This window comes from Pipistrellus hanaki (assembly GCF_964339955.1).
Source record: "Pipistrellus hanaki genome assembly, chromosome: 8".
NCBI lineage: Eukaryota > Metazoa > Chordata > Mammalia > Chiroptera > Vespertilionidae > Pipistrellus > Pipistrellus hanaki.
This window is the reverse complement of record NC_140510.1, coordinates 13,492,547-13,507,717: the sequence shown is the minus strand read 5'-3', so window position 1 is coordinate 13,507,717 and position 15,171 is coordinate 13,492,547. Positions and strand designations below refer to the sequence as shown.

General features: G+C 37.3%; 1 protein-coding gene across 5 annotated transcripts in view; it reads left to right on the top strand.

Moving 5' to 3' along the window:
* Positions 1 to 15,171, top strand: part of DPP10 (dipeptidyl peptidase like 10) — a 613,760-nt gene that overhangs the window by 130,820 nt on the left and 467,769 nt on the right. For 4 of the 5 annotated variants that reach the window (XM_084892516.1, XM_084892515.1, XM_084892518.1 and 1 more), the window contains exon 2: positions 6,673 to 6,787. The exons of the other annotated variant lie outside the window; for it this stretch is intronic. In XM_084892516.1, coding sequence (XP_084748642.1) covers positions 6,673 to 6,787 — 115 coding nt within the window. The remainder of the gene's footprint in view (positions 1 to 6,672; positions 6,788 to 15,171) is intronic. 5 annotated transcript variants of the gene reach the window in all.

Here is a 15,171-nt window from a genome sequence, read left to right as displayed (position 1 = left end):
TGATTTCCTCTTCTATCTTTCCCTTTTAAACTTTTTATTATGTTGATAGTTATCAATAGTTAACATATTGTTAAGTAGGATTATTTAAAGAGAACTGGCCAACTGTTGAATCTCATATTTCCAGGTTTTTCAAACCAGAACTGGCTAACCATTTCTTAGGAATGATGTAAGAGCGGTTTTCATCTATTTGGAATTTTTGCTAGGTGTCTTTAGAAGTCTTTATTTTTCTAATATAAAGCAATACAGACCATACAAAGTATTTTAACTTCCCTTAAAATATTTTCCAGCTATGCAGCAAAAATGTCTTTGGGTGATTTCTGACCTAGTCGTAGTTGAAACTATTCAGTGTTGTGCATGTGAACACCATGAGTAAAATAAAATCATTTAAGTAAAAGGAAATTCAAACCTTTGAGCTGATCAACAGAAAATGAACTGTGGGATGTGTTGTACTCCCCCTTTTTTTAAAAAATTTGCGGAACTAATTAAATTTATTTCAGAAAACATTAACAGTCTGTTTTTGTGAAGACTCAAGCACAACAGAAGGGTTTTATTTTTTTTTAAATATATTTTATTGATTTTATACGGAGAGGAAGGGAGAGAGATAGAGAGTTAGAAACATCGATGAGAGAGAAACATCAATTAGCTGCCTCTTGCACACCCCCTATTGGGGATGTGCCCCCAACCAAGGCATGCCCTTGACCGGAATCAAACCCAGGACCTTTCAGTCCACAGGCTGATGCTCTATCCATTGAGCCAAACCAGTTTCGGCAAGAGATGAGTTTTTGAATGATGGATGAGATGGTGTTGAGAATCAAATAAAGAACTGGCATATTGAATGTTACTACTCTAACCTGAAAATCTAATTTTCCTTTTTAAGTAGCACATAGATATTTTAAAGAACTTTCACTGTTGTCCTTAAAAGTAAACTTGTAAACTTGGGGTTGAAGAAAACCTATTTTTTTCTAAAACACCCACATCCAATCTACAGACATAAGTCCAGTAAACAAATGTTGTTGTCCCTTTTATCTTTCTCTAAATGTTATCACTCTTGAGACTGTTTTAATATGCTGCACTCATATTTCTTCTCATGATGCATATGGCAGTGAATATGGGCATTGTCTGTGGGGAAGTACAATGGAATACTACAAACATTTGATAAGCTTCTTTTTAAGAAGATTGAGACTGGTGGCTAGGCTTTTTCCTTTCTTCTTTTGACAAAGTAAAATATATATGTAAAATATATATAAACCTCATCTGTTTTCTTCTTATGATGTTCAACATTTATCTTTTGCACGTGAACAAATAAAAAATGCACTTGAATCTAGGTACACTGTGTCCTGGACATTTTGTCTTTTAAACTAAACTGCTCTCTGAAGGGTGATGAGTTTTTGGATCGGCGGTTACCACAACATAAATAACTAGGTTACTGATGGAGTTTAGTTCTGTCTGTAGCACCAACATGTCTCTAGACAATTGCAGCGAATGTTCAAACAGATGCATCCATCCACTAAGGGTCTGGCTTTCTAATCACCTCTATATATGGAATATGAAATATCTGTCCTTGTACCTCTAAACCTCTCAGGAACATACTATCTCGGTGGCTCCATCCTGCCTCTACAGCCTCCAGATGACCATGTTGTGAGTGCCTTCCGTGTTTTCTTTCTCAGGCTGACGCATGGCGCCTTCCCGTCCCGTGGCCCTGGCATGTGCATTGATTGCTGTCAGGTGTTTGCTGTAGGAAGTCATTGAATAGCAACACCAATTAGGACCATTTTGCACAGCAATGAGAATTAGTGTGCAGGAGCTAGTTGAAGAGAAGGTAACTTAAGGCAGTGTTTCCCAACCTTCTCTCATGATGAGAATCACCTGGTGGAGTTGTTAAAACACAGATTCCTGAATCCCAACTAAGAAGTGCTAAACTAGAATTTTTGGGAACATATAGGTAAAATTGTATACTTAACTAGTGCTCTAAGACATATAACTAGTGCTCTAAGACAGATGTTATATACAGAGCACTAAGTTAGGTATGCAATTTTACCTATATGTTCTCAAAAATTCTAGTTTAGCACTTCTTAGTTGGGATTCAGGAATCTGTGTTTTAACAACTCCACCAGGTGATTCTCATCATGAGAGAAGGTTGGGAAACACTGATAAGGAATAGCAACTTGTTTTGGGATCCAAGCATCAGGTTAATGAAATTAAAATAATTGCTGGTGAATTAATCTTTAGCAAGTAGTTATTGATACATTATAAAACTGTACTAGTAACCTGTACTTACTTAGCTAATGGCAGTGTATTTCTGTACACTTTCAGGACTCTATTTTAGTTGATTATAGATAATTTTCTAAGCATCTTTTAAGAGAACCGGAGATAGTTAAGCACATCAAGTAATGGAAAGCTTTCTAAGATGTGATTTTTACTTTAAGAAGATAATACCTCCAACAGGGATATGATAGTTCTTTATACATGGTGCTAATCATTACTATTACTACCACCACCATTGCTACCACAATTATCATCACCATAGTTGCTGCCATTCACTCATTCAAGCACTCATTCGTTCATTCATTTTGTGTTATCTGCTATCTACCCTGTATGTGCCAAACACTTCAAAGTGTGAAGAATATAGCACAGAGCAAGATGAGCGAGGTATCTGACGTTATAAAGCTTCCCTTCTGGAAAACCGTGGCAGATAAAGGAACAAATAGCTTGACACATATTGTTATATACATGAGTAAATGATACGCCCCCCCCATGATAGCTTTATGAAGAAAACTTCAGCTAAGTGAGGAGAATGGAAGGGAAATGGACTGTGCTTTTAGGGAAGCTCGTTGGGCAAGGTTTCCGAGAAGGGAGCGTTTGAGAGGAGACCTGAGTGAGTGTGGTCTGCCAGTGTGTGTGGGAGGACAGTCCCAAGCAGTTCACGTAGTGTGAGCTTTCTTATTGCACATTGAAGTAATACGAGTTTTTAAAACATATGTATCGCCGAAACAGGTTTGGCTCAGTGGATAGAGCGTCGGCCTGCAGACTGAAGGGTCCTGGGTTTGATTCTGGTCAAGGGCATGTACCTTGACTGAGGGCACATCCTCAGTGGGGGCTGTGCAGGAGGCAGCTGATCAATGACTCTCTCTCATCGATGTTTTTAACTATCTCTCACCCTTCCTACCTGTAAAAATCAATGAAATATATTTAAAAAAACATATGTATCAATCCTTGCGAGATTCTAAAATAATCATTATTATTACAGTTTACAGTTTTTTTTAAAAAAAAATCTGAGGCTCAAAATATTTACAAAGCATATTTGTAATCTTATTGCTTTTAAGTAGTGGATAAAATCTATTTATGCAATGCATTTTAAAACATGTTTGTTTTTTTTTCAGAGGAAGGAAAATTATATCTGGCTTTCATAATTAGGGGAAACTCCTGCAAGAAGACAGTTGAGCAGGGGTGTTGAATGGTTGAGTGTCTGTAAGCTGGTTCACATGGAAAGGGGTTGGAGGAAGGAAAATTAGGTAACGGGACATATGGTGGAATGGAAAAGACAGAATTCCAGTCTGTTCACTCAGTCTGCAGTCCCCACGCTTAATGAACTGCACACTTGCACAAGCCTTGGGCACTGATGGGTCATTCCAGAGGAAGCACATATACTTATATGTGTGTTTTCAGAAGAAAAAAAAATTATCATTCAAGTATGTTTTATCATTTGAAAGTGGTATATTTTATCAATTTGCTATGACTGGGGAAACTTAAATTGATTTGAAAGCATTCCAGAATTCAGGAAAGCTTTTTATATAACTGTGGGTTTTCTTACAGAAAAACTATTAAAGCACAACAATTATTATGTTGGTGTACAAATCATTCCTTGATTCATTGATTTTTTTTTTATTGACTCATGAATTTTTCCTAGAAATATTTACTGTTAGAGCAGCATTTGGTAGTGGTTAAGAATGTCCTCTGAATGCCAAGACCGGTTTGGCTCAATGGATAGAGCGTCGGCTTGGGGACTGAAGGGTCCCGGGTTCAATTCTGGTCAAGGGCATGTACCTTGGTTGCAGGCATATCCCCAGTAGGGGGTGTGCAAGAGGCAGCTGATCGATGACTCTCTCTCATCGATGTTTCTAACTCTCTATCTCTCTCCCTTCCTCTCTGTACAAAATCAATAAAATATATTTAAAAAAAAAAAAAAAAGAATGTCCTCTGAAGTTAGATTTAAGGCCCAGACTTCATGGAGTGGGCCCTGAGATCTCTCACTTATTAATACAAAGTGGATTTATTTTTGAATAAATTCTCTCTAAATCCCATTTTTTTTCATCTGTAAATCTGTCAAATAATAGTAATTTTACATTATCTTTATGAGGATTATGTGAGATTATGAATATAAAGTTCTCAGTATAATAACAAACACATAGTAAGATTCCTAAACTATTATTATTGCCTTAGACAATGTCTAGTACACAGCACATGGTAATTACATAATAATCTGAAGTAATTTCTCCAATAATTTGCTTTAAATTCAAGTAAAAGTGAATCAAGATCAGAATAAGTTTACTTGAATTTATATTTACGGTACTCTTGATTCTTTTACTGGACTGAGAAGTCAGTTTCACTTTCTTAATCTTATTCTCTTTTTCTTTTTCTTACCCTATGAAGCAGTAGTACTAGGCTCAGCTCTCTTTGAGTCAACAAATATAAATGGGTTTCAGATCTGTGGCCCAGACACCCACTTTCTATGTTTGCTGCCCTTCTTTCATTTTCTCTTAGCTCCTGAGATGAGCGTTTCTGGTCATCCCAGGCTTTGATTTACAGCAGTGATCTCTTCACCTGTTGATGACTTCTGAGTAGTCTTGAAGTGATGCCTTTACATAGAGAATAGCTGATCATCTCACCATGCAGATTCTAACAAAAACAAACAACAACAACAACAACAACGACTGAAAAGCTGCAGTAATACTGCATCCAGAAAATGGTTGATGTTCTTAATGCAACTATTACTTGTCTTGATTTGTTACTCTGACTATTTGAAGACCTACTGCCTTGATTTACGTGGGAAATGTGAATGGAAATTCTAACCAAAATAAATGAGGTTTACAGAGGTTGAATAACAAGCATTTATAGCATGAAAAAGAGATGTGGGTCCAGTCACTTAAAAAAAAAAAAGTGGGATTGCCATCTGTTGCATTTGGTTCATGGCCTCAAAGACAAACTTAAAGTGGTTGATCTCAGATGGTGTAACACAAACAAGAACAAAATACCCGGTTTCTTCTTGATTAATTATTTATTTTTATGTATTTTTAGAGAGCGAGAAAGGGAGGACAGAGAGAAAGAAACATTGATATGTGAGAGAAACATCTATTGGTTGCCTCACATATACATCCAGACTGGAAACTGAACCCACATCCTAATTATATGCCCTGCCCAGGAATTGAACCTGCAGCCTAGCTCTGTGCCCTGACCAGGGATCGAACTTGCGACCCTTTGGTGCACGGGATGACACTCCAATCAACTGAGCCACAGAGGCCAGGGCTTCTTAAGTTTATATAGAGCCTAGTTCAAATCCAAAGCATTTAAGGGGGAAAAAAATGAATACCAACTTCACTATATGAAAATTGGCTTCAATGCTTTTTAATCTGTGAGTCACAGGAACCCATTTATAGTTTATTAAATGTTTTCTATACCATTTATCTCTGTTTAAATCAGTGCTCCTCTATAGCTTCTTGGGTGATTTCTGACCACATAGTAAACTTCATATTTCATTTATTTGTCTCCAAATCACTTAAATACTTCTGAATAGAGAAGGTTCTCTTGGAGAAGGAGAAACTGGGGTTGATGGATGGGGCAGGAAGAACCAGGAGGCTCGGTGCTTCATAAACTATATTGCAAAGAAAATCTGGCCCTCATTGCAAACCAGTGTAGTCTGTTCTGCCCTTTGGTGAAGGATGCTTATGCTTTTCTAATCAAGAGAGTAGAACACAGAACATCTGAAATAAAGAGCTTTCCTCTGTGCCTTGTGAGAGATGCTCAAGTTCATCCTTCCCCATCAGTATCACCTCCTTGACAGTATCATGCATGCTGCCCAGGGAGAGGATGCTGTTAACCATTGATAGAGAAGCACTCATTTAATTTAGTTCCTGCACCCTGCTGCTTTCATGAGTGGTGTGGGAACTGTTTTAAAAGACCTGTTGTGTTGACAACTGTGCAGGGCTCTGCAGCAAGCAGCATTTTGAATGATTTCCCCATCTCTCATCTGGTACCTCTCATCTAGTTGAAATCGTAGTCTGCAGTGCTTTGAGAATGATTGTATTTAAATTTTCATTGTAAGTTCCTTTGTTGCAAGAAAAAAAAAGTAAATGGGAACACTTTATTTCCATAATTATTTTGCATAGTATTTTGGTTATTATCCTAGTTGTTTATAGTCCCTGCATTTAAAATCACCTGCATTTTGTACAATAGGCATAAAGCTCTCCTGGTTTAGCTCATAGAGATATAAGATTGCCCCCTGCAAAGATAGCCATTTATAATAAACACACCTTAGAATAAATAGATGAGGTACCAAGAGGAAAGGGATTCTAATCAGCATTCACACTGTGATTGTGCCTTGCACCAAATCAGGTTTTTATGAATGCATTTCTCTTGGAGCATGTATAATTATGAAACTTTCTTTTATCTCGGTAGGAGCTGGGAAGTAACAGCCCTCCACAGAGAAACTGGAAGGGGATTGCTATTGCCCTGCTGGTGATTTTAGTTGTATGCTCACTCATCACTATGTCAGTCATCCTCTTAACCCCAGGTAATCTGTCTTTATTCCTCTCTTATGACAGTATTGTGGATGATAATTTCACATTTAAATGCCTTAAGAGGGTAGCCGTGTGTGGTATCTTAGGGTATATTAGTGTTGATTGGGATAAAGAAAAGAATGTGCAACCAGATATTTTGCAAATGGCACAGTGATTTTGTTTAAATATAATGCAAGATATTTTGGGGAAGCTGAAATGTGAACTATATACATGGAGAATGGCAAGGAGATCTTTGGACTCCATTGCTACTTAGAGACTTATGTTTGCTAGTTTAGGAAATTTGGGGGACACTGGACTTTTATTGTTGATTGGAGATGAGAGACTGGAGTCTGAAAGTTTCCATATGTGGTTAATAGCCCAACTGTAGTGACAATGGTAAGGGAGGCCTTGAGAGACAAAGAGGATCAAAAGACAATGAGCTTAGTCTCTAAATGCTCTTTTTCTCCCTTTCCCTATACTTTTCACAGTCTAAGTCTCTCTCTGTGTAAAGAACCACTCCAGATTTCCCTTGCAATGATCTTTGGATTGTGTCTTTTCCTTTGCAATGTTTAACATACATGTGTACATTTTCAGAAGGTTTAATTCTTCTTTGGGGATTATTTCAGTACACAGAAGTTTTACTACCCTTTAGTAGGTGTTAATATGGATAGCAGAGAAAAACTGCTCACTTTTTAAAAAATATATTTTTATTTTTGATTTCAGAGTAGAAGGGAGAGGAGGAAAGAGATAGAAACATCAATGATGAAAGAGAATCACTGATTGGCTGCCTTCTGCATGCCCCACAGTGGGGATCAACCCCATAATGTAGGCATGTGACCTGACCAGGAATCAAACTGTGACTTCCTAGTTTATAGGTCAATGCTCAACCACTAAGACATGCCAGCCAGGCAAGGCTGCTCAATTTTTAAAATTATCAAACTGTCTTTCAGAAACAGATAAATTTGGCATACTTCTACAACCCACCCAGTAGTTCCTCAAAGCCTGGACACCATATACAACACGAAATTATAAAACATGGTCATTTCCAGTATAGAATTGAACTATAGTTCAAAAGTCAACTGGTATGATGAAGTTGTAGCATGCAGTTGAATGTTTTGTTGCTGTTCTGTTCTGTCATTATGTATTTCCTACCCAAGCTTTGTTGCTTGAGAGTTCATTAAACACATTGACTTATGTAAAAAATGTGATTAAAATATATATTTCTTTCAGACTTGTTTAGTCAACAATTATGATGGCTAATTATACAAATAGCAATAGCTATTGTTTGAACGTGGTACTTTATAAAATATACCTATTTATAAAAATATAGACTTGAAATGTATAACTCCTCAAAAAATACTTTGTAGTTCTTAATTAACATATGAAGAGATTGAGAAATTAGAGAATTAGGAAGAAGAAAAGGAAAGACAAATAATTTTAAAAGAGAAAGGAAACATTTCTTGGTAAGAGCTGTCTCATCCAGCATTCTCTTTAGGAACTCTGTCTTAATTGCCTCGTAGGTACAGCTGCAGTTCAGTGTGATTGAGCAATGGCTCCAAGTTGCTTCAGAATGCCAAGAATTTTTGTTAATGGAAGACAAGCTTACATTCAGAAAAGTGTTTCACTTAAACATAAGACTTTTAGCACAATTATTTAAAAAAAAATGAGTCAGATAAATGGCCTCCTACTGGTAACTGTTAACCGGAAGGAGGAAATGTGTGCCACGGTACTTGTATGTTTCCTTCCATCCTCATTCTAGTATCTTTCCTGGTGGGTGATTCTCTTTCTCCCATTTTTTTCGTTACTCACTGAGGCCATACTGATACTTATGGGTCCTTGTGTGTTGGTATAAAAAAGACTTTATAAAATTTGCCATTCACAGAATTAAACTTTCTCTATTCAACCCTTTTCAAGATGTCTCAATATAAAAGCACAGTAGAGTTGCACTCATTTTGTCATATACTTATTCATTTATTAAAGGAAAGGCTTTAGCAAGACACATACTGTAGTTTGAGTTCTGGATCTGTGTTTTACTAGTAGTTTTGGGAACTTGGCTGGTTATTTGGCCTTGTTCCTTATTTCATTCCTCTGTATTATGGGTATAACATGTAATGCAAGTTTACAGTATTATTATGAGGAATAAATGACCATATACTTCAAGCGTTTAGCATAGTTTCTAGCACTGCTACTGTTATTCCTCTTACGATTACTATTATTCAGTAATTATTGATCACTTGACACAATACCAAACAGTGTGTTACATGAGAGAGATTTCCAAATGAAAGTATAAAATCTCCAGGAGATATAGACCTGTGATTTCCATGTTAAACATGACAGGTAGAAATCTGGAGTCAGTCTTCAGTGGTCTGTTTGTCTATTCATTTATTTCTGTAGGTAATTAAGGAGTTCTTACAACATTCTAGGTGCTCTGGTAGTTAGCTGATCTACCCTTGCATTATATCTATAGCCTTCTATCCTTCTCTTTCTCAGCTTCACAAAAACATAGCAGCCCACACATCCCCTACCTAAGGACTTAATTCATAGGAGGTTAATCATATAAATGGAAGTGGAAATTATTATTTAGACTTATGATTTACTAAGTGCACTTCATATACCACATGTCTAATTGTCTTTAGGCTTCACTATTAATTTTGGCAGATATATTATAAAATAAAAATAGAAGTCAGTATGCTGGGGTGGGAAAGGTATTGCTGTAGATATCAGACTACTTGTGTTCTACACTCTGTGTTTGTAAACTCAATGCTGGTAGGCCTGTAAGATTACAAAACTGAAATGGATTGGTGCAATGACAGTGTTAGGGATGTGCTTGAGTTATAAACAAGCATAAATATTAGCCTAGTTACATGGCCTTCATGAAGGGCTCAAACCAAACATATCAATGAAATAAAAGGCCAAAAACCTAAGACTGGAGTCAGAAGTCTGGAATCACTCTTAGGAGTTATCAAATTAGGGGAAAAAAAATCTAAGATTGTCTAACCTCCAGTTCTAAGGACTAGAATGTGCATCAAGACCATTACTGTGGACTTTTGAATTGGCACATGTGCTTGTGCTTGTCTGTGCATAGACTCTAGTGCTCTTATTGCACCAAAGTCTTCCTCTTCTTACCCTCTGGCTTGCAGCTCCTCACCTGTGCTGGAACAGATCCAATAACAAAAACAACCCAAAGGAAGATGTAGTACAACACCTCCCTCCCACTCCTCATGGACACTTTGCTCACCAATATATCCCCAAGGTGCAGCTTTCTAGGTAAAATGCCTGGAAACTTTCAACCAGGGAGGGATATTCATATCGGGAGAGGAAACTTCTGGTCCTGAAATTATTCAGCAAGGAAAGAAGATAACTAGACCCTAGTACAAAGGGATGACTCAAGAACAATCCTTCCAATTAGGATAGAGGTCAGAAATTTTTATGTATTTCATAGCTGTATGAGCTTGGGCAAATCTGACATCTCCTTTAAGCTCAAGTTTTTTGTTTGTTTGTTTGTTTTTTGTTGAAGAAAAGGGCATCTTTTGTTTGTGGCAATGGGAAGTGCTCTTTTAATGTTTAATACAACATCTATGATTTAATCCATATATATAAATCATAAAATCCATCATAAACCAGATGACCGGCCAGTAGCTATGACATTCACTGACCACCAGGGGGCAGACGCTCAATGCAGGAGCTGCCCCCTGGTGATCAGTGTGCTCCCACAACTGGAGCGCTGCTCAGCTGACAGACAGGTGCCAGAAGCCTAGCTCATCTCTGGCTAGCAGAGCTGCCTGTGGACGCTGCTCCTGCAAGCCCGAGTGGGGGTGGGTGTAGCAGGTACTGGATGAGTGGGAGCTGCACAGCACCCAGCTCGGGCTCAGTCTCCTCTGGCCGCCTGCTATAATACTTCGTGTTGTGTGGGATGGATGCGGATAGCAGGCCCGACGAGCTGGTGGGTAAGGTCCGGCTGTGGCAGCGTAGAGGTCCACTGACCCCCACAGGCCAGGCTGAGGGACCCAACCCGTGCATGAATCGTGCACCAGGCTAGTAGTATAATAATGACAACAATAATAGTAACTTGTTTGATAACAGATATTATAGTAGATTGAACTTAGTAAGTTCTTTCACTAAGCCTCTTCTGTCTTTAAAATATATTTAGTGGTTTTGGGGGGGATTGGGGAACACATACAAAATGTTCTCTAGTCTAAGATAGGATTTAGAAACTGTTTTGCTCAAAATAGCATCGCATTTTTTCAGGTAAGTGCTAAGGAATGCAAGCCTATAACCAAAGAAACACATGTTCATTGTAATTTTAGTTTGATTGCAAATTTTATGACAGAAGTAATTTGACACAGGTGTCTTATTTTCCAAATTGTCAACAAATTCTCTGCCTTGTGAAGAGAAGTCCTAATTATTTTTGAAGAGTGGTTAACCATTCATGTATTTCTTTAACAAGTGATTATTTCTGAGAGGAACAAATTATTCAGTCCAATTTTTTTTTCCTGATTAAAAACAGATTTTGCTGAATGTGTTGATCAAGCACACTTTTTTGTTGTTGTACTGAGTTCACTTAAAGAAAAAAAAATAGAGTACTTGCATTTATTTTCATAAGATAGTCCTATGAGATTAGACACTATACACTATACATGTGTGAGTGTGTGTTCATGCTGAAAGTTGTGGAAGACAGTCTTACATAGCTATGCATTTATTTTGCAGTAACATACTCATATTTAATATGTAGAATGAGAATGAACATTGTCAGGAAACAGTTCATGCACCAGAGGTACCTATTTGGAGCTCTTTGAGAAGAGAGATGCCTGTTTTATGAGTTACAAAGTGTTTGGTAGAGGCTATTGATCAAGCTCTTCAGTCCCTTGCCACCTGTGGACTGTGTATATTTCCTCAATTCTTCAGCAACAGTGACCTGTTGCCCTTGGATTGATGTGTGTAATCAGTCAGTGTCGAAAGAGGGTCACCAGGTTAATTTACTAGCATAGCTGACTAAAGACAAAGTTGTAAAGCAGTGAAATTGTGTCTTCATCATTGGCTCTAGCTCTTGATTTTTACACAATTCTTTTACTGTCCTCCTTAGATGAGCATCCTGGGTTGGTCATTACCTGTCAATCAGAATATAGAGTAAGCCAAGCATTCATGTCTAATACATCAGAACTCTGCTCCATCTCAGTTAAATAAGAATTAAATAAGGATTGGTCAGTTCCTCTCTATATAAATTCCTTCATTTTCACTCTTTGAAGTATCTCAAATAGTGATAATTTTACAGTAGGTTCAGAAGCCATTCTGGGAATAATTTACACAGGTTGAAATCGACACTGTGATGTTGACTAACTGAGCTCTTATGTCAGATAAGAGTTTTGATCAAATAGTTCATTTGAGACAAGATTTAGAACTAAGGAAGTGACGGGAACTAGAGAAATTTAAGTAATCATATGCAGAAAAATAAACAAGCAAGACAGAAAACTAGAGGTTAATATTTAAGTATGTATGTTGTGCGTGTGTTTGTTAAGGACTACCAACTTACCTATATTTTGCAGAGTGTGCAGAATTATCTCATCCATTCCTTATACATCACCCACCTAAAAATGGTAGTTTTCTAGATAATCAAGTTAAGGCCTGAGAATTTGGATGTCTTAGGTGCCTTGATTTTGGAGAAAGCATGGCAGATGAAGTGATTCAGTTGACCTTGATGTCAGACTGAGGGAGTTCATGGCCTCTCCTGACTGTGCCTGCAGATGTGACAGTGTAGTAAAGACTTTTCTCTTCCTATTGTCTTCGACACCAGATTTCTACATGAGGCTTAAAAAGTTTAATCTGTCCCCATTTATAAATATATAAATAAAATTATATATATATATAATTTTCCAAACAGCATTTAGTAAAATTAAATACTGTAATGGCCTGGTGACAGCTGATTTGTTTTCGTTATGCAAAAACTCAAAAAGAATTTATTCTGGTTACTCTTATATTCTACCGAAGTAATTGCTCCTGGTTATAGTTAGTTAAAATGTCATGTTATATTATGTTATAAACAATCTCTTGGCAGCTGTAATTTAAAAGGGTATCATTTAAGCATCTGACCTGTGTTTTAAAATGTCAAAGCAACAATCAAACTATCCCATTATCCTTTTATGAGGGGGAAATAATGTTTTGCAGATTGTGAGATTTGCATTATTCACTTGTAAACATCAACATCAACCAAAATGCAAATTGCTTATTCAATTTTGTTAATCTTAAAAAGGAGGTCTGTTGTATTGATAGGCATAAGCTAAATAGTCTCTGCTTGTTTTCCCAGGAACAGCACAGATGAAACATTTGAATATGGTATAACCTAGTCAGCTGCCAAAGGGAACTCACACATTCTAACAGTTTTCCCCCAATAACATGCATTGCTGTTACTTTTCTAGTAGATTTATCTCTGATGTTCAGTGAAAAATAATTTTCTCTGAGCATTAGTAAACTAAGAGTTTGTTTTGTATTGTCTTTACTTTACAGCACATGTGTCAAACACAAGGCCCGCGGGCCAAATCCAGCCCGCCAGGCCTTGCAATGTGGCCCGCACCGCGCTGTCATCACTGCACTCCGCTGTCAGTTTATGACATTGTCAGTTTATGACTGTTCAGTAAACCATTCGGCCCGCGATTTAGGCTGGATTTTAGATTTTGGCCCCTTCTCTGATTGAGTTCGACACCCCTACTTTACAGCTACATTTCAATAATGACTCAGATTTGATTCCCTTATTTATTTTCCTCTTTTGGTATTCTCCAATAAGATCAATAATGGGTTTAGCTTACATGATGAAGTATTTTGTTTTACAAGAGTCAAAAGAGAATCTGTTTTAATGAGTAACATTTATTTGTGAACTGTTTATAACATGCCAGACACTGTACTAAGTGCTTTACATGTACTGTTATTTATCCTCACACCATGAACAAGATTACTTGATTAGCTATTTATTTAGCTATTATTAATTTATTCATAATCTCTATTCAGTTGAAACTTGTTGTTAGTAGACTAGAGGCCTGGTGCATGAAATTCATGCATGAGGGCATGGGGGTGGTGTCCCACAACCCGGTCTGCACCTTCTCCAATCTGGGACCCTGCAGGGATCAGGCCTAAACCAGTAGTCACACATCCCTCTCACAATCTGGGACTGCTATCTCATAATTGCTTGCCTGCCTATCTGATTGCCCCTAACTGCTTCTGCCTGCCAGCCTGATCATCCCCTACCACTCCCCTGCCAGCCTGTTAGATGCCTAACTGCTCCCATGCTGGCCTGGTCACCCCCACTTGCCCTCCCCTGCCAGTCTATTCGCATTCAACTGCCCTACCCTGCTGGCAATCTGTGGCAGTCATCTTGTGATGTCAATCTTGTGGTGGCCATCTTTTGGCAGCCATCTTGTAATGGCTGCCAAAAGATGGCCACACAAGGAGTCCTGCAAGGGTGTTGTGCAAGGGCATGATGCCACCTAGGCTTTTATTACATAGGATTGCCTATCATACAACTGGGCCACGAAGAAGCAGGGTCACTGTCCCAGGCCCTTTTCGCTTTAGCACATGACTTAACTTTTGAAATACAGATTAAGATACATGATTAAGATACCAAAGGAAAGTATGGTCAAGAAACATTTCAGAAAAATAAAGAGCTCTGCTTTATTTTACCTCTAGATTTTTTAAAATTAGTGAATAGATTCTGTATATTTCTTAAAGGGAATGCACAGCACAGAAATAATTAGGCTGGGATAGACAAGGAATAGATAGGGAGGAAATGACAGAAGTGGGCATTGAAAACTGCCTTCAAATTTTATATGAATTTTTATTTCAGAAATGATATTTTTTCCAGGGACAACAAATGCCCATGATAAAAATAAGTTCACCTTTTTTATCCTAAACCGCATTGTATAAAAGGTACTTACGTCTCTCTACAACTTCAATAATTTTTCATATTTTTATTTCTCTCATTAATATAAATACTTACTTTAGAAATATTATAGCCTGGCCACTAATAATAGGGGAACAATAAAAGGCTCTCATTCATTGAAAAGTAACATCTTCCTGGTGTAAAACATTTCTTAACATACATGTGGCCCTGTGTTTGTACAAGGGGGTATTTTAATATATGTAATTATTTGCCAAAGATTTTAACATCCAATTCTTTGAACTGTAACTTAAGTCACCCCATTCCAAAGATTGTTTATCTATAATAATAAAAGCATAAAATGCTAATTAGATTGGATGTATTTTGGGCATCAGGCTTCTAGTAATATTTAAGAAGAAACATCATCTGTAAAATGAGAAAACAAATTAACCTTAGTTAAATAATACTTTAAACTATATAAGATGCCACTTCTTGCCTTTGTTCTAGAAAAAAAAATAGTTTTGCTGGAAAAAA